Genomic DNA, 19335 nt, shown 5'->3' with positions numbered 1-19335 from the left:
CCTGGATTTACCTGTCTTGGAATAAGAATATCTGCTAATCTTAATCTTCTTTATAAATATAAATTTACAAATATTATTACTGGAATAAAAACAGATCTAAATCATCGGATGGATTTGCCTTTATGCTGGACTGGTAGAGTGAGCTTAATTAAGATAAATATATTACTGAGACTTCTTTACCCAATGATAATGCTCCCTCTTCATATTACAAAGACCACAATTTATGACATTGAAAAGACTATTTCAAGATATTTATGGCACGGTAAGAAAGCGAAAATCAAAATGAAAATGCTGCAACTCCCTGTAGAAAGAGGGGGAATAGCCTTACCTAGCCTTCTTTATTATAACTGGGCTTGCCACGCTCAAACAATCTACAACTGGATTCAAATGTTTTTAGATGGAAAAGATTGGTGCTGTCACCCATACTTTTATTAAGCTGCTTGTCAGGAAATATCAAAATCCCTGCAGATTTAAAAAAAAATACAATTGTATGCAATACTTTAAAAGTATGATATGTCCAAACTGACTGGTCACAGTAATTTTTCATCTACCCTTCAACCTATAATTTATAATAACTTTTTCTTACCTGGCCAAGGGAAAGGTGCATTTGAAAAAGGCGTTAAACAACTGGAGACCTGTTTGAAGCAGAGACACTTATGTCATTTCAACAATACCAGATTAGATATGGAATATGCCCCACTGATTGCTTTGCATATTTACAGATTAGACATTTTTTATTTACTAATTGCAAATTTCTTGATGACAAATACACTAGCAGCCTTCTTGATAACTTTTTTCTTACACCAAATATTAAAATAAAAATCCTATTTTATCAGAAGCTGCAACATCTGGACCCTTATAAAATTGATAGTACTTCAGAAAGAGATCTTGGAATTAAATTAACTCAGGAAGAGTGGTCCAAAGCATTCTTAGAGTTAAATAAAATCTTCCTTTGCAGTCAGGAAAGCCAATATCGAATTCTCCATAGGACACAACGTTCACCACAATTACTTAATAGATATAGATCTGATTTTTCTCCCATGTGTAAAAAATGTAAGGAGGTGGGAACATATTTTCATTTCATATGGCAATGCCCGGTGATCGCATGTTTTTGGAAAAACATTAAAAAAGAGCTTTGCACCATTTTACATACAGAAATCAGAGGGGGGGGGGGGGGGCGCATTGTTTTTGTTGGACTTCCCTCTAGAAAATTTTCATCTTAACCCCTCACAGCATTTTCTTGTAACAAAACAACTCCTTTTAGCTGAACGGTGCGTTCTGTTTCAATGGATCAAAGATGATCCACCAACAGTCACACAATGGTAGAGAGAGCTATACAGGATTTTGCCGATGGAGAATCTTTTTGCTGCCCCAAAAGGAAAAGATGCATATTTTTTTACAAGTATGGCAACCAGTGTTATCTCATGTGCCAGATGAAATTTCAGGTTTGTTACAAAAAAGGTGGATTAACTCTTAGAATGAATCCAATGTTATAGAAACTGGAATGAAACAAATGAAAATCTCACATTTGTTCTTTTTTTTCTCTTTATCTTTTTTCTTTTGTAATTCTGACCATCTGAAATGAACCCAATATTTTTCTCATTTTGTTTAAGAAAAAACTGATTCCTATAACAGACGCTTCACTTTTTGAATGGAATTACTGAAATAAATCAACTTTTTCATGAAATTCTAACTTTAGGACACCTGCAGACACCATGTTGAAAGGCTGATACTGACCAGCCTCATGATCTACTGGATCAAAGGCTTTGGAAACATCTATAAAAAAGAAGGGTGCAGTGCAGTTTTCTATCTAGTGCTGTGATTATATTGATCATTCACAGCTTTAGTAGCTGCTGTGACTGTACTGTGGGCCTTTCTGAAGCCGGATTGACATGACGATAAAATAGCATTGCTATCTAAGAAGACCTTTAGCTGGTCACAAGGGTTTCCAAATTCCTTGCTAGAGGTGAAAATATAAAGCTGATTAACGACACATACAGTTGTCAGATGACGCTTCTGAGACAGAGTGCCGACGAAATACTCTATATTTAAGAAAGAAAATTAAATTTTCCTTTTTGAGCCGGAAGATCCTCAAGAGGAGCCAGCACAACGTATGATTGTTTAGTTTTTTCATAAATAGCCTACCGTCTTCTTAAGAATTAGCTGTATTTAGCAGTTAATAATTCACAGTCATGAAAATTGATGGAAATTGGAGTTTGTTTACTTAAAAAACAAAACAAAAACAAAACACACACACACACACAAAACTATTGCTGCGATATCGAATTATTTTGTCCTTGTATTTACTACATTCTGGGGAGGTTCGTGAACGCCTCACTGTTATTGCGCGGCTTCACGCTCACAGCTACAAGTGGGTGACAGCAGGGTTTTTATATCATATTTGTTAATTAATAAATAAATTGTTATTATAATTGTAGTATTGGTAGTTTGTGTTTTGATTAAAGTATTGCTGACGTGTTTTAAACATGAGGAGACCCCCGAAGCCGTTTCATCATCAGCGGGCTATTTGCTGTTAAACTGCTGGTTTACCTCCTGGAAGTGGATTATATTTAACTTCTTAAAAGGTGAGAAGTTGTCAACTATAACTTTAAATTTCTTTTATCCGTCTCTAAATTCATAGTAAAATAATGCTGTCCAGACGCTGTCTGTGTTGTCTGTGAAAAGTGCTGGACGGGTCATCGGCATCTGTAGGCCTGGAGCCATGCCTCGGTTCACAAGTAGGAAGTGAACCGGCGAGACGTGATTTAAAGCCGGGGACGAGTTGGTGGAGGAGCCGCTACGGAGGGCTCCGCCAGACGTTATCTGTTGAATGAAGGGAGAAATAACGCGTTTAAGTAAAACAAATGTGTATCCAGTGTAGAAATTTATCTCAAGTGAATAAAATGTTAAAATTTTCATCCATCGGTTGAGTTAACGCAACTAGTTAGCCTGTTGATCGCTGGCAGCGTCTCCCTTCATGGTGAAGCTAGCTGAGCTAAGCTAACATCACCTAATTTTGAAATAATTACTTGGACGATCTGTGAATCTAACCTCAGAATAAGACTCTTTATGTCAGTGTTAATACATGAAAAGTGAAAACGATGGGGTGTAACGACCGGCTGCTTCTTTCAGCCAGGATCTCATTGTAATGTCGTGCTAGCCTCCATCCAATTCTCCTTTTCTGTCCTTCCAGGGCTGGAAAACAGACATGTACCCACCGTCCCGACAGGATTATGTCTCTTTAAACCTTCCTGAACCGGGAAGTGGCAGCTACAATAACAGCAAACAGTGGAGGAGGCAGTCCTTCTGGAGGGTAAGTGGGGGTTTCTGAACGTGTCCCAGTTTAAATCTGAGCTTCTGGTATTGGCAGCGATGGAAACATGAATGATGTTTGTGTGGATAATGTTTGGTCCTGTAGCTGCTCCTAAAGATGCCAAACTCAGTTTATCTGCAGCTGTTAAACAGTATTGTTGAAGTTATGGTGGTTTCTGTGGTGTTGTAACTAAGTCAGGTGGTTATGGAGAAGAAAGGGTCAGTAAACACTCCAGTCTGACCAGTACAGGAGGTTAAATTTGTGTTGGCTAATTATGAGACTAAATGTGTTCAGGTGTAAATTCTGCTGGTCACGCTGGCTGGTTTCTGTTGATCTGTGTGTAATAATCAGACCTGGTGTTGGTTGTCTTGACTTTTGGAAAACATTTTACTGCCATTGTTGTTACAGATCTACACACAATAACTGGCTGGATGTTTTGCTTCTTGTTTTTCTGGGATCTTTTGGTCTTGTTGCATGTTTGGTTGAGAAGAAGATTAACACCCCTCAGATATTGTGAACATAAGTCGATGCTCTTTATCTTCTTGTGATCTCAGAAATGGAAGCAGTTATCCAGACTGCAGCGGAGCCTCATCCTCTTCACCCTGGTCCTCCTTTTTATTTGTGGACTTGCTTCCTATTCCACTGTGAGCAAACATCTGAGAGGTAAGACTCTGTGTGGTTGGCTGTTCTGGAGCTTGAGTTGTTGAAAACCAGCTGAATGATAAGTTTATTTGTAGCTGGTCGCTCCGACATGATGTTGTACTACAGTGTTCACATACTTACATGTGTTCTTGCATCCAGACCTTACAGAAAAAAAGCAGGACTCGGACAGAAGCAGCCTCCTTCGACCCATCGACTCTCATGTGCTGCCAGAACCTGCCAACCAAGGCCGCCTCCCACTGCCAGAGCAGCCCTCCCAGGTCTGTATATGTGGTTTAGATAACTGAGCCTCAATGTTTGCTATCCTGTCAGGTGATTTTTTTACATCATCTTGGGAAGGTCTATGTTTTCTGCCTCCTGTCTGAAATGACAAACCTAAAATAAATTTAGTATATCTTCACAACTACAAGAGCTGGATGTAAAATCCTGGTCTCTACAGAAAGAGGAGACATGTGAGATTACTACAGAAGCGTCAGAATCCAGATGTGTTACTGTGTCAGAGTAAATTCACCTGGAACACAGTTGATAATGTACATGATTATCTCCTAAAAAAGAACCTTATTAGTTGTTTTCCACTGACATTTCCAGGAATTTTTATTACCTGGAATTTATCTTCCAGGGTAAAAAAATTGCTGGTTTGCATTTCCAACATAGCACAACGTTTTAAATCTATGGCTGATACCATTTGTTGGTTCGACGGTCAGATCCGCTTCAGGCTGTTCTGGTCCTCCAGCTTCTTCAATCTTCTTTCAGTTCCTTTAACTTTCCTGAATTTCCTTCTGTGTGTGTCCTACTTCCAGCTCTGCTAGTGTGTCTGCTATTTATAGCACACACTCTGTCAACTCACAGACGTCCTGAATGTCCTTCTTGGTAAATACGCTCAAAGTAGCCTGGAACACGTCTCCGGTCCCTCCATTTTCAAATGATATAAACCTGGAGTTAAGTTTGTAAAAGAAATATGTTTGCAGTCACACACCTGCTTATACTCAGAAGTGTGTAACGCTGCCAGTAATAATGTTCAGCACACATTCCTGCCTCTCAGGAACTCCAGGGGATCTGAAAAGTCCTACCCCTCTACTAGGAGCTTTTTCAGGGAAAGTGTGAGGGTGATGGAAAGTAAGGTCGGTGGAAATGTTCTAAGGTTTTTTTTTTTTAATTCTGGGTAAATGAAAGGTTCCTGCGGTAAAACCAGGAGACAGCAGTTCACCTAGAACAGGGATCACCAACCCCGGACCTCTTCAGCCAGTTTCCTGCAGCTTTTCAGTGTGTCCCTGCTGTAACACACCTGGTACAAATGAAATAACAGCTTGTTGTGAAGGTCTGCACCAGCCTCTGAACTACCTATTATTTGAGTCATGTGTTCTGCAGCACAGAAATATTAAAAACCTGCGGGACACGACTTTAAGAGGTCCGGAGCTGGTGATCCGTGATCTGAGAATTGGTAGATTAATGTCTGATGAGGAACTGTGTGTTGGATTTATAACCTGCAGGACCCTGGCCCAAGAGGTCTGCATATTAGCCTCATCGGTGGTTCTAAACCAGGGATGGGCAAAGTGGCCCCTGTCCTGTAGGTTTTGGATGTTTGCTGCAGCAGCAGACCTGAATTAGATTAATGAGTCAACATACTTAAAGAGAACTTCACAACAGGTGTGTTGGAGCAGGAAACATCTAAAACTGGCCCTCGAGGACCAGAGTTACCCATCCATCCATCCAAGGAAGTGCGTGGTTGCTGGTCTCTGTGTTTGTCCTGTCATGTAATAATGCTTCTCGTGTACTAGTAACTGGTTCAACTCTTTCTGATATTAAAACAGACTTTTATTTGAACAGAGACATTTCAGTAGTTTCCACCTGGTACAACAGAAATGGTCCAAATGTGTTGTTACCAGGAAGTGGTGGTCAACCAGGAAGTGGTGGTCAACCAGGAAGTGGTGGTCAACCAGGAAGTGGTGGTCAGCCAGCAGGTTGTAGACCAGAGTGTGGTTTCTGGTTGTTCTAATGGATCAGATCCTGAAACTGATGGAGGTTCCTTCAGGTTCCTCCTGAAGTCATAAAAAGGGAGATCCATACAAGGATTTACTGAAAAGAAAAGTGTGAATCTTTGGTTGGGACCAGAAGGAGCTGAGTCAGAGTTTCAGAGATCACTTGGTTGAAGGTTTAGAAATCACTTTCCTTCAGGTGGTTCGGGTCCTTCTCTGTTAGCTCATTTCAACCTGAGCTAATGTTAGATCTTCTTCCACCAGGATGATCTTTCTGGTGACGACCACATAGACTGGACTCCTACAGAGAACCTAGACCATGATAGGGTGAAACAGCTGGTCGCCGTAGCAACAACGCTATAAAAACACCAAGGGTCGTACATTCAGGAGAAGAAACAAGTAAATGATGATGATGGTTCTCCTGTGTTTGCCACAGAGAAAACTATCCAACAAGAGGGGACCTCCTGTTCTCCACAACCGTCTTCAGAACAAGGGAAATAGCTCTGAGGTGGAGGAGAAGGTAGCCGACAGCAAGAAGGATGGAGGAGACGGGGGGGTCATCAGGTAAGACCTGAGCTAAGAGCTACGTTACGCTGTTTGTTCCATTCATCACCTCCTGACAGCAACAAGAAACCAAACGTCTTTAAATCACAGATGTTTGGTCCAGTAATAGATTTAATTTATTTTTGTTTTAAAATGTACTCTATTTAGTTTTTTGTAATTCTTTTAATATGATTTTATTTAATTCGTAGTTTTAATTTTTTACATTTTATTTTATAAATTTTTATTTTATATTATTATTATTTTGGTTCTTTTAATTTCATTCAAGTTTAATTTTATTAATTTTGTTTTGTGGTTTTTATTATATATTTACTTTTATTTAGTTTTATTTTAATTGGGGTCTGAAGTGTTAACACCTGGCTAACAGCTGTAAACACTACTGCCACCTTGTGGTGATAGTAAACCATTACAGGGCAGTCTGCTGTCTAACGTCCAGCCTGTTTCACCGCCGGACCTCCCGCTCTGATTTCAGCTTTCAGACATATGGAGTACCTAATTCTTTGTCACATTTGTGTTTTCTTTAATCACGCGGTGACTTGAAGCTGGCGTGGGGCGGTGATCGACACCGAGCAGAACACAGACGGGGACAATAAGGACGTTTCACCCTCCAACAAGGACGTGAAAGTCTCAGACAAGTCTGGTATCTGATCTTTGATTATTTTATTTGAGTCTGAATGTTTTTTTCATGTGTGAATAATAATGTGAATATAATAATCCCAGTAAGAGGAATCCGAATGAAGGGATGTGTAAGCAGATGCCTGATTTCCGTCCTCTGACGTCTGTCTTTGCGGCCCGTGTTGCTGCAGGCAGTCGGCTGGAGGAGGTGCAGGAAGCGTTCAGACATGCTTGGAAAGGTTATAAAGACTTTGCTTGGGGCCACGACGAGCTGAGGCCCGTTTCCAAGTCATACAGTGAGTGGTTCGGTCTGGGTCTGACGCTCATCGACGCCCTCGATACCATGTGGATTCTTGGGCTTAAAGAAGGTGGATTCATGGTTCTGTCTGCTTCATGTTTTATATCCAGCCTAGGTGTTTGAGTATAAAGTTCTCCTGAACATGCTGTTGTGTGTTTCAGAGTTTGAAGAGGCTAAGGAGTGGGTGGCCACAGAGCTCTCGTTCAATAAGAACGTGGATGTCAATCTGTTTGAAAGCACCATCCGCATCCTGGGAGGCCTGCTGAGCACCTACCATCTGACTGGAGACACCCTCTTCCTGGACAAAGCTGTGAGTTTCAGCAGCTCTTCTTCTGTGGTTTGACCTTTTGATAATTAATGTAGACACACTTTCACCCCAGAAACACATTAACTTTTCTTTTCAACGTCTCTTATGTTCCTCAGTACTGTAAAAGTTCTGATGTTCTCATTTTCTTGCCCATTGCTGCTTGTTGGGTCTTTTTTTCCTTGTTAAACTGAATTTAGGGGCCGGAGTTTATGAGGAAGAAGCATCATTGGGATCTGAGGATGATGATAATAACTGACAGCACTGTCAGATTTATGGTGGTGCACAGAGCCTCTGACATGAAGCCCACAGAGCCGGAGAAAGCTGGAAAATGAAAACATTCCCAGCTTTAGATTTCCATTGATCCATTCTGATGGTTTCTGAGTTAAGAAGGAAATAAATAAAAGTCAAGGGGATGAAACTTTACCAGAAACAGCTAAGTTAAATATCAGTATTTTCCACTGGTCTGTGTTAAAATGCATTTTCAGTATGACTCTACACAAAAATCTGAATTTGAGGATTTCTGGATCAGATCCAGGGCAGAAATCCCGGGTGAGGCCGTGGTGAGCTGGGCCTCCTCTGACTGGTGATCCAGTACAAACTGGGTTCATGACGCGTTTCTGTTCCTCAGCATGTCGTACATGAACTTTACAGAAATATGTGTTTTACACCATGACTCTCCACAGTCTGTGTAACGTCTTTAATGTGTGTGTGTGAGAGAATTATTCCTCCTTATCGAACAATAAAGTTCAGAGAAAAGTCAGCAGGTGAGGCAGGCAGTACTCTGCCTCACCTCAAGGGGGCGTAGTTGCATGCTGTTGGATGAATAGTGAAATAAGATGCTCTTATAGTGTAAATCTGACTCCAGAGGAGTCGGTGCCTCACCAGCCATGAACCCACCGCACGTCACTGCTTACAACTCCACTAGATCTCCGGTGCCCCCGAGCATGATCTCATCTGCAGTTTCTCAGGAAAGGTAGTGTGCAGCTCTGTGGGGTAAATGGTGATGGATTAACCTTTAGATGATCTATGGAAGTTTTCTAGGCATTTATATCCCATCCAGGAGGTTTACAATCCAGCTGCAAAATGTAGTGTTTATTCTGAGACTTTATATGGTAAATCCACAAAGAATGATCCATGATAACAGCATCATTTATCACATTTTATAATAAAAAATACCACGATTACTACTACTGTATGTTGCTGCGAGACCTCTATTTAGACCTGGACATGATGATGAAGCCACTTCCTGTCAGACTTTCCAACAATCAGAGAGCTTAGATTGACGGTAACGTCCAATCAGGAGCAGCCAAAGATCAACCAGTGAGCAGAAAGTTCTATGTGTGTGTGAAAAGAAGAAAAATAATGCTCCTCTATGGCTGGAATAAAGCCAAGAAGACGTTTCTGATGCACGGTGGCGCCACAAAGCAGCTGAGCTGGAGTTGGTTTAGTGAGGATGGAATTTTGATTTCTTTACATTAATGTCAAGAAAGCTATCAGTCTGGTAGACTTTAGATAGAAGTTTCTTTTAGATGTTTGTAGATCAAATGTTTCCCTCCTGCACATTTATTACAGCTTCAGACATGAACTGGATCTGGTCCAGTTTCTGTCTGAAAAGTAGAGTCAGATGCCGCGTCTATGTCTAACTTCATGTGATGGATGTTGTTCTTCCACAGAAAGACATCGGCTCGCGGCTGATGCCGGCCTTCAACACCCAGTCCAAAATCCCCTATTCTGACGTCAACATTGGGAAAGGTTCGGCCCACCCCCCCCGCTGGACCTCAGACAGCACAGTTGCTGAAGTTACAAGCATCCAGCTGGAGTTCAGGGAGCTCAGCCGCCTCACCGAGGACCCCCAGTACCAGGTATTACCTTAGCTATTGCATCTTTTCAGTCAGAAACATGTTGCAGTACCGAAAAACCGGCTGGAACCTGATCTGCTGCTGTCGTCAGAAACTTGAGAGATTATTCAGACTTTCAGGTCAGTGTCAGAGGAAGAGGAGGTAAAGGCTGGTCCACCTGAAGGCAGGCTCCTGTCAGTGGTTTTAAAGTTTAGGTTGATGAATACAGCTAAATGTGGGTCTTCAGGGTTTTGTTTTCAGTTAGTGATACTTCAGGTTTCCAGGCATGTTTCAGACTTGTACTTCCTCTGAAGTACTGCTTTAAAACGTCAGATACTCCTTCCTACACCTACACCTCCTTTTAAACACCTACTGCCTTATGATGCCAGTTAGAAAAACACTGTGGAGTGTTTTTATGTCTTACAATTCACTAAATAATATAAAAAAGAAAAAAAACTATTTCAGACACGTGTAAAATATTCAGTGAGTTACTATAAGTACTATTTTAAATGTGAAAGTATTATAAAAGGAAATCTTTTATAGGGTTTTATGTCCGAGTGTTTTCTGGAGGCAACATTGGATCATTGTGGAACAAACCATTAAAATTAACGTCTAGAAGAGTTTAAACTTAAGTTTTTCTAGTTTTACATGCGTTGCATCATCAGTGATGTAGCTGCTTGATGCTCACGCAGCTACATGACGCAGTGTTTTCTACCGTTTTCCTTTTTTTCTAGAAACAGAATGTGGCTGAATTTATTCTGTAAATGAAGGAAAGTGTGTGGAAATGATGAGTAAATGAGACAGAATCACTGTAATAGTACACTACTGTCTACAGAACATGTTACTGCACCAACATCACGTTTATCTTGTTAAATTATAAAGTTCAGAACAAACTGAGGATGACTGATCTGCAGCTGAACGCTAAAAATACCTAAACACACAATACTAACATTTCATGCAGCCGTGTTGGTTCCATAAAGGTTCAGTGTTGCCTGAATATGCATTTTCCATCAGGGAAACAAGTGTTCATCATTTAATTAGCAAATAACTTTCATTAAACTATAAAAATATAAAGTTTACACCCCTTGTTGTGTGAATATGTTTTTCCAGACAGAAACAGGCAGGAAATTAAGATTTTAGGCCATTTTTCTGGAGCAGAACAACAAAGCTGTTTTCTTTGGAAAAGCCCACCAAAAGAGTTTTAGTTTGGCTTCTGGAGGGTCATGTGACAAATTAAAGCATTTTTATTGGTTCCTTATGGTCTTCCTTCATTTTTAAAGTATTACCAGGACAAAATGTTGTGTTGCCAGTCATCGGTCAGAAAGCTGCAGGAACATGTCAGGAAATGAATTTCACATCCTACCTCACCCGTCCTATGTCCAGTCTGCAGTGTCTGAAGTCATGACACAGGTCCACAAGCTGGATGGCAAACTGGACGGTCTGGTGCCCATGTTCATCAACACAAACAGCGGACAGTTCACCCACCAAGGTATCTACACTCTGGGAGCCAGAGCTGATAGCTACTACGAATACCTGCTGAAACAGTGGATCCAAGGAGGCAAGAAGGAGAACCAGTGAGTTTACAGACACCTCATCCATTCATCTGCCAGACATCCCAGTTTATCACACTTTCACACCACACTGCTTCTCCAGTGTCTGAGCAGATAAAACGGTACACAAACACACCACAGCCAGGACCTCCACCTGTCAGCCAGGAGATAAACCATCAGGGACGATTAGCTGCTTCCTGCATCCCTGTTGCCTCCCTTCTTTTACACTTAGGGAATTTCAGTGTTTATGTCATGAAACTTGGTCTGCATGTGCACCCAGAGCGTTCAGGGTGTTCACACGGATGGCATCAGATGTGGTGGTGGTGGTGTACATCTGAGGTGGTGTCTACTGGTGAAGACCAGGGGTTTTAGTTTAGTCCAGATCAAATGGAGGAGAACTAACAACGAAACTAATAGATGCACATGCAGAGATGGAGTTCGTCTCTTCTCACATCCCCAGCACCACCTCTGAGGATGTAGACTTTTAATGTCTGAATTATTAGTGTGTTTAACACGTTTTTCCTCTCGCTGCAGGGTCTGGCTCATATTACTCCATATAGTCAGCATTTGAGTCTTTCTTTTCTAAAACTAAGCCAGCTTGTCTAATAATAATAATCTAGGTGAATGTCTAACTCAAAAAGAGGAAAGAAATAAGTGTTTATTCTGACTTCATGTCTCTTTGTATTATTCTGCCTGTAAGGAAAACACATCTGTGTCTTTTTATTTCAGATAGGATGCTTTTCATGACCAGGGTGCATTTCATGTGTGATTTTTAGATTCCTGGAGGATTATTTACAAGCAGTGGAGGGTATAAAGAAGAACCTGCTGCAGAAATCTTCACCTAATGGCCTTACTTTTGTTGGAGAGCTCTCACACGGACAGTTCAGCCCTAAAATGGTCAGTAATACTTCAGACTGAGGTCAGTCACATTAAAACTCATCTTCTGACATTACTAAGAAGAGAAAACATCTGTCTTTTAACAGACTCAAAAGCCACAATTAAGTTGCAAATAAAGAAATTCAAATGAATCCAGAAATCCCTCAACATTTATTTATCTCACTGAACAGAGAGAAACTTTTACCACAAAACAGCCAAAATATTTACCGTCATTGGTCCGTACATATTTTAAATTTATTTCGCTCATCTTGTAGATATCCAGACTTTGTGTCTCCATCTGAACTCCTCCTTTGTTTAACCCAAAACTTCTCCATCTTTGGAGCATAAACAGCCAAGCTAGCGTCAGATGTTGTAAATTACCAGTGTCACCAGGTCAGTGACTGGTTCCACAGCAACGAAAATAATTTATGTCTCAGTCCAGATATCACAGGAAAATGTTCCCTCTGCTGCAGCTTGTTATTAAATGTATAGATTATATATATTTAATTTCTATTCTACTCACTCAGCCTACTGGTTTTTAGCCTGTCAAAACCATGATTAGCATCGTGCTAATAAACGTCATCCTGTCCACACACTGACCAATCATGGGGACGGTCCAGCTAAAGATCTGCTCTGTTTCTAAACTTTCTGTGTTTGTCTCCTTGTTCACTTCCGGTTCTGTAGATAATCAATAAAGACCTGAACAGAGCTGTAGATAGTCAATAAAGACCTGAACAGAGCTGTAGATAATCAATAAAGACCTGAACAGAGCTGTAGATAATCAATAAAGACCTGAACAGAGCTGTAGATAATCAATAAAGACCTGAACAGAGCTGTAGATAATCAATAAAGACCTGAACAGAGCTGTAGATAATCAATAAAGACCTGAACAGAGCTGTAGATAATCAATAAAGACCTGAACAGAGCTGTAGATAATCAACAAAGACCTGAACAGAGCTGTAGATAATCAATAAAGACCTGAACAGAGCTGTAGATAATCAATAAAGACCTGAACAGAGCTGTAGATAATCAATAAAGACCTGAACAGAGCTGTAGATAATCAATAAAGACCTGAACAGAGCTGTAGATAATCAATAAAGACCCGAGCAGAGCTGTAGATAATCAATAAAGACCCGAGCAGAGCTGTAGATAATCAATAAAGACCCGAACAGAGCTGTAGATAATCAATAAAGACCCGAACAGAGCTGTAGATAATCAATAAAGACCCGAGCAGAGCTGTAGATAATCAATAAAGACCTGAACAGTTCTACAAACCCGAACAGGTTGGAAGGGTTTTACCAGCTAGACCTCTGATGGTTTTTCAGGACCACCTGGTGTGCTTCCTGCCTGGTACTCTGGCGCTGGGAGCCCACAACGGTCTGCCTGCTGAGCACATGGAGCTGGCCAAACAGCTGATGGAGACCTGCTATCAGATGTATGTCCAGATGGAGACGGGACTCAGTCCAGAGATCGTCCACTTCAATATGCATCAGGGCAGCACCAGAGACGTAGATGTTAAGGTAAGTCATCTGTGATTTTAAATAAAGTTAATCTAGTTTGGATGTTTCCTTTTTTTCCAGAGTGGTCTTCAGAAGAAACGTTTTAACTGACTTGTGGCTGTCGTCTGGTTGTTTCTCTTGGCAGCTGGCAGACCGACACAACCTCCTACGACCAGAGACTGTGGAGAGCCTCTTCTACCTCTACAGATTCACAAAGGACCAGAAATACCAGGACTGGGGCTGGGAGATCCTCCAGAGCTTCAACAAGTTCACCAAGGTCACTACCACAAACTGGAAAAACGGTCCGGGTGACCATTTAAACATTAAACTACACATTTATTCCCAGTAGTGAATAAATTCAGGAAGAGACTATAAAAACGAGGCTTCAGAGACAAATCCATCCTCCTGGGTGTCTACAGAAATCTACCGTTTGACCTGATTTAGAGTGATTGATAAAGTCTGCTGCCGTGTTTGTTCATTTTACCGCTGCCTTGAGAACTTCCTGTTAACCTCAACAGAAGAAATCAAGACTGTAAACTCGACGTACTGAGCGGTGGCAGAAATAATGGAGAATTTAAAACAAACTGGCAAGGTTAAAACATCCACAAACACACCTTTAATAAAACTGTTTCACGTGAAATAGAGAACAAAAGATGGAGTTGTAAACCAGAAAATAAACAAACACTTTTTTTCAGGACATCAGCTGACAGATCAGCTGAGAAATCAGCTGTAAATCAGATGAGACAGCTCAGTAGAATGGCTTCATGTTTCTTCCATTAATCTAAACGCAGATGATTCCTGTCCCTGTTTCCTGACGAAGAGCCTGAATGGGTGGAGATCTGGCAAGTCTTTCATGGGTTTAAACCCACAATCAACTCTGCTGATCACAAATGCTTTTTCCTTCCAAATGTGGCTCCATTTATTAACTAAATAATCTTTCTGATTGTAGAAGATCCAGTTTTTACAAGAAAGAAAGAATCCACCAAACACACATTTACTGAGACAAAATCAGAACAAACAACATGAAGCAAAGGTGTTAGAAAACCTCTGAACTCTCACATGTCCCCCTCACCAGGACCTTGTCTGGATGTAGACTAATGTTTGTGTCTCCTTCAGGTTTCTTCTGGAGGCTACACGTCCATCAACAACGTACGAGATCCGGAGTATCCGAGTCCCAGAGACAAGATGGAGAGCTTCTTCCTGGGAGAGACCCTGAAGTATCTGTACCTGCTGTTCTCAGATGACCTGGACCTGATCAGTCTGGACCGGTATGTGTTCAACACCGAGGCCCACCCGCTGCCCATCTGGTCTTCCACTGGCTAAAACACAGCAATGTTCTCAGGGTTGGTGGAAAAACCAAAATCTTTGCTGTTTTCTGTGACTGAACTCTAACCCTGAACACAAACCACAGATGGAAAAGTTTGTTCATGTCACTGGTTGGTTTTCATCAAACCGACGTGTCGGCGTGTCAGAGGAAAGAAGAAGGGTGATGTTTTACTGGAAGAACCTGACTGTTACTTGAAGACGACATGTGGAGGAACACCATAGCTGCAGGTGTGACCTTCTAACTGAACTGGCCATTTTATGGCAGAAAACCTTCCTCCAACAAAGTTTACTCCATCGTAGAAGGTTCCTCCATCATTAAAGGCTCCTCCATCGTGGAATGCTCCTCCATCGTCAAAGGCTCCTCCATTGTGGAAGGTTCCTCCATTGTGGAAGGCTCCTCCATCGTGGAAGGTTCCTCCATTGTGGAAGGCTCCTCCATTGTAGAAGGCTCTTCCATCGTGGAAGGTTCCTTCATTGTGGAAGGCTCCTCCATCGTGGAAGGCTCCTCCATCGTGGAAGGCTCCTCCATCGTGGAAGGTTTCTTCATCGTTGAAGGCTCCTCCATCGTGGAAGGCTCCTCCATCATTGAAGGCTCCTCCATCATTGAAGGCTCCTCCATCGTGGAAGGTTCCTTCATCGTGGAAGGTTTCTTCATCGTGGAAGGTTCCTTCATCATGGAAGGCTCCTCCATCGTGGAAGGCTCCTCCATCATGGAAGGTTTCTTCATCTTGGAAGGTTTCTTCATCGTGGAAGGTTCCTTCATCGTGGAAGGCTCCTCCATCGTTGAAGGTTTCTTCATCGTGGAAGGCTCCTCCATCGTGGAAGGCTCCTCCATCGTGGAAGGTTTCTTCATCGTGGAAGGCTCCTCCATCGTGGAAGGTTCCTTCATCGTGGAAGGCTCCTCCATCGTTGAAGGTTTCTTCATCGTGGAAGGCTCCTCCATCGTTGAAGGCTCTTTCATCGTGGAAGGCTCCTTCATCGTAGAAGGTTTCTTCATCGTGGAAGGCTCCTCCATCGTTGAAGGCTCCTTCATCGTGGAAGGCTCCTCCATCGTGGAAGGTTCCTTCATCGTGGAAGGTTCCTTCATCGTGGAAGGCTCCTTCATCGTAGAAGGTTCCTTCACGTGGAAGGCTCCTCCATCGTTGAAGGCTCCTCCATCGTGGAAGGTTCCTTCATCGTGGAAGGCTCCTTCATCGTGGAAGGCTCCTCCATCGTGGAAGGCTCCTCCATCGTTGAAGGCTCCTCCATCGTGGAAGGTTCCTTCATCGTAGAAGGCTCCTCCATCGTGGAAGGCTCCTCCATCGTTGAAGGCTCCTCCATCGTGGAAGGTTCCTTCATCGTGGAAGGCTCCTTCATCGTAGAAGGCTCCTTCACGTGGAAGGCTCCTCCATCGTTGAAGGCTCCTCCATCGTGGAAGGTTCCTTCATCGTGGAAGGTTCCTTCATCGTGGAAGGTTCCTTCATCATGGAAGGCTCCTCCATCGTGGAAGGTTCCTTCATCGTGGAAGGTTCCTTCATCATGGAAGGTTCCTTCATCGTGGAAGGTTCCTTCATCGTGGAAGGTTCCTCCATCGTAGAAGGTTCCTCCATCGTAGAAGGTTCCTCCATCGTGGAAGGCTCCTTCATCGTGGAAGGTTCCTTCATCGTGGAAGGTTCCTCCATCGTGGAAGGCTCCTCCATTGTGGAAGGCTCCTCCATCCTGGAAGGTTCCTTCATCGTGGAAGGTTCCTCCATCGTGGAAGGCTCCTCCATCGTGGAAGGCTCCTCCATTCTGGAAGGTTCCTTCATCGTGGAAGGTTCTTCCATCGTGGAAGGCTCCTCCATTCTGGAAGGTTCCTTCATCTTGGAAGGCTCCTTCATCATGGAATGTTCTAAGCTCTCTGGACTGAAACCATAAGACTGTCCTGGGTTTGCTCCAGGGTGTCAGACTGGGTTTAATGGGACTGGACCTGTGCTCATGCTGCATTCATGTCCTGATGGAAATATGACTTTAGTGACTGATGCTTCGTCAGTCCATCGCTGGGGTTCAGGGGACAGTGGTTCTGAAACATGGAGTAGTTTAAAAAAGTGGATCATGGTTTACCTCCAAGGTTTTAACGTCTTTTACATCACATACTTGCGCCAGTGGAGCCGAATTAGTAGGTTTTATACTGTCATCTCTTCATTAATCTGGATTCTCACCAAATTCAGATTCACACTTCATCCAGGACCTAAGGACCTGAGGTTGATTAAAATCTGGATCAGACAAACAGAAACATCTGTTTGGTTATTTTCTCCATATATGATTTGATTTGACATGAAACTGCATCAGGAAATCAACAGTGAGGCAGCTTAGAGCTGAAAGTACAGAGCGTCTGTTACGTGTTACACCTCCCTCTGCCAGATGGGGGCACTGCTGCAGAAGGAGAACATGTTGAACCTCTTGGTTTGGTTGCTACTCTGAAGTTCCTCCATTAAAGTTGTTCCTGTTAGGTGATAAAACCGAGAACTGAAAAAGTCTGAACAGGACAGGAAAAAAAAGAATAATTAAATAAACTAAATCCTGAAAAGCTGAGGAATGAAATAAATGATCAACTGTGGAACAAACATTTTTCATAAAAATGATCCCATTCATTCATTTAAAACTTTAAAACGTTTTTTTTGTATGTGTTTTAAAATTACCCAGAATCCTTCAGTCTGGAGGTGCTGGTAGCTATGTAAACTCACACAATGTAAAGCGCTTTGGGTGCCTTGAAAAGCGCTATATAAATCTAATCCATTATTATTATTATTATTATAAACTCGTTCTATTTTCTTCTGCTTTTTAATTTAAAGTGTTCAGATTAATAATAGTCGTCTGTCAGCCGTTGATGGTGTAATCTGAAGCAACTGGCTCCTCCTAATCTTTCTTCCCAGGGGACATGAATGCAGCATGGTCACATGACCTGGGTCACATGACCTGTAGTTCCTGGATGAACTAACTGTGAACTTTCTGCTGTGATTAAGCAGAGTAAAGTTTTTACAAGCCTCCTTCAGATGGAGAAGGTGTTTTATAAATTCAGATTAATATATTGATTTGTGGTGTTTATTTAAACTTGGTGATTATTTCATGATGATTTTTTGTGTTTGCTTTATTTTCTGCAGCTGGTCGTCCAGAAACTTTCCGCCATAGCTTCTCATAGTTGTTGATTTAAAGACGTTTGTTTTTTGAGACCAAACTTGTAAATTTCTTTGTTTTTCTCAACCGTGCCTTTGATGTTGCATCAGACTAAATTCAGTCCATTCAAGCTGTTTTATGTGTAAATGCTGTTTATTTACCATGAAGTTGGGATCAATGCAGGAAACATTCTCCTGATTATCTGTGTGTAAATCTGCCTCTAAGGGCTCTGATTCTTCCTGCGAAGAATGTCTTTCAGCACGAACCATGAACTGAACCTTGAGCTCTACCTGAACCGGACCAGAACCGGACCTGAACCAGACCTCTGGGCTCAGATTGTGACAAGCCATTCCTCCAGAGGTGCCACGTTTGCTGTTTTTAGCTGTTTTGATAAGATTTGAAATATTTTTAGAGTGACGATCTTCTATTGTAGCCACGAAGCAGAAACCCGCTCAGACCTGCAAAGTGCAAACATTCAGATTTATTCAGATTTCTGAATGTGTCATCGGGATGGAGGCGAAGCACAAGCAGCCATGAAATCATCTTAATCGTCGTTAGATATGACGAGGAAAACAGCAGACAGAAGAGACTGGAACAGACTTCCTGTTAACAACCAAAACATTCACTGACAACAGACAAAAAAATCTTTAGATTTCTTCTAACTGGATCAGGTTTCTTTATGATGATGATGATGATTTACTGCTCCTGTCTTTGATCTGCTGACACGGATCAGAATGTTTCTGTAAAGTCTCTTGTATTTAGTTTCTTTCCTGATCATGAAACTGTTTGATCTGAGAATAAATGCTGACGGAGTTCAGAGTAAAGAGCTTTTAATAAACAGACGTGTCCTTCATTAACCAGCATGGCGGCAGCAGGATGATGGTCACATCAAATCAGTTTTACCCAGAAGATCTGAGTGGGAATGATGGAAATAAAGTTTTGTGGATTTAAGGGTCTTTTTGACGCTTGCATATTCTTCTTTATTTTGACTTCATGTTAATGCTGGGGCAGGATAGTGATGCACCTGATACACCAGACAACCAGCTAATACACCTGTAAGGTAACAGAAAACCACCAGTTGCATCTGCAGGAAAAACAAAGCTGACAATCATTGGGAGCACTTCTAAAAAGACAAGCTGAGGGAAACATGAATCACAGCAACCACCAAAACACAGAAAGACCTACAGTTACTGGTGATTCCTCAGGACAACACAGTGACTGTATCAGCAGGTTGGAGCAGGTGGGTGTGAAAGATCAGGAATAAATAACCATCAGTGATGAATGTGATCCGTAAATGTGATCAAGCCCCTGCAAAGACCAGAAGCAGACCAGAGGTTTGTTTCATGAAACTCGGATAAGCGATAAGGATAGATATTCCCGG

General features: G+C 41.9%; 2 protein-coding genes across 3 annotated transcripts; both read left to right on the top strand.

The window, feature by feature from the left end:
- The first annotated feature begins 2353 nt into the window (after positions 1 to 2353).
- man1b1b (mannosidase, alpha, class 1B, member 1b) lies at positions 2354 to 18905 on the top strand. Of its 2 annotated transcripts, XM_041998815.1 has the most exons (16): positions 2354 to 2585; positions 3194 to 3313; positions 3868 to 3976; positions 4115 to 4233; positions 6386 to 6513; positions 7053 to 7150; positions 7317 to 7493; positions 7585 to 7733; positions 9404 to 9592; positions 10952 to 11142; positions 11895 to 12015; positions 13320 to 13514; positions 13639 to 13770; positions 14610 to 15230; positions 15303 to 15356; positions 16669 to 18905. In XM_041998815.1, exons 2-14 carry the CDS (start codon positions 3209 to 3211, stop codon positions 14814 to 14816), a joined length of 1920 nt encoding a protein of 639 aa, XP_041854749.1. In that variant the 5' UTR covers positions 2354 to 2585; positions 3194 to 3208; the 3' UTR covers positions 14817 to 15230; positions 15303 to 15356; positions 16669 to 18905. The 2 variants fall into 2 exon arrangements, with proteins under 2 accessions (XP_041854749.1, XP_041854750.1); XM_041998816.1 differs by lacking the exons at positions 15303 to 15356; positions 16669 to 18905 and adding an exon at positions 15375 to 15581.
- On the top strand, positions 15063 to 18905 carry LOC121648606 (flocculation protein FLO11-like). The gene is made up of 6 exons (XM_041998823.1): positions 15063 to 15536; positions 15591 to 15734; positions 15861 to 15896; positions 15968 to 16147; positions 16201 to 16308; positions 16417 to 18905. Exons 1-6 carry the CDS (start codon positions 15494 to 15496, stop codon positions 16713 to 16715), a joined length of 810 nt encoding a protein of 269 aa, XP_041854757.1. The 5' UTR covers positions 15063 to 15493; the 3' UTR covers positions 16716 to 18905.
- Positions 18906 to 19335: the final 430 nt, after the last annotated feature.

This window comes from Melanotaenia boesemani, chromosome 11, assembly GCF_017639745.1.
Source record: "Melanotaenia boesemani isolate fMelBoe1 chromosome 11, fMelBoe1.pri, whole genome shotgun sequence".
In the NCBI taxonomy this organism is placed as follows: Eukaryota; Metazoa; Chordata; class Actinopteri; order Atheriniformes; family Melanotaeniidae; genus Melanotaenia; species Melanotaenia boesemani.
The sequence above is the reverse complement of the archived record's forward strand: the minus strand, read 5'-3'. Positions and strand labels throughout refer to the sequence as shown.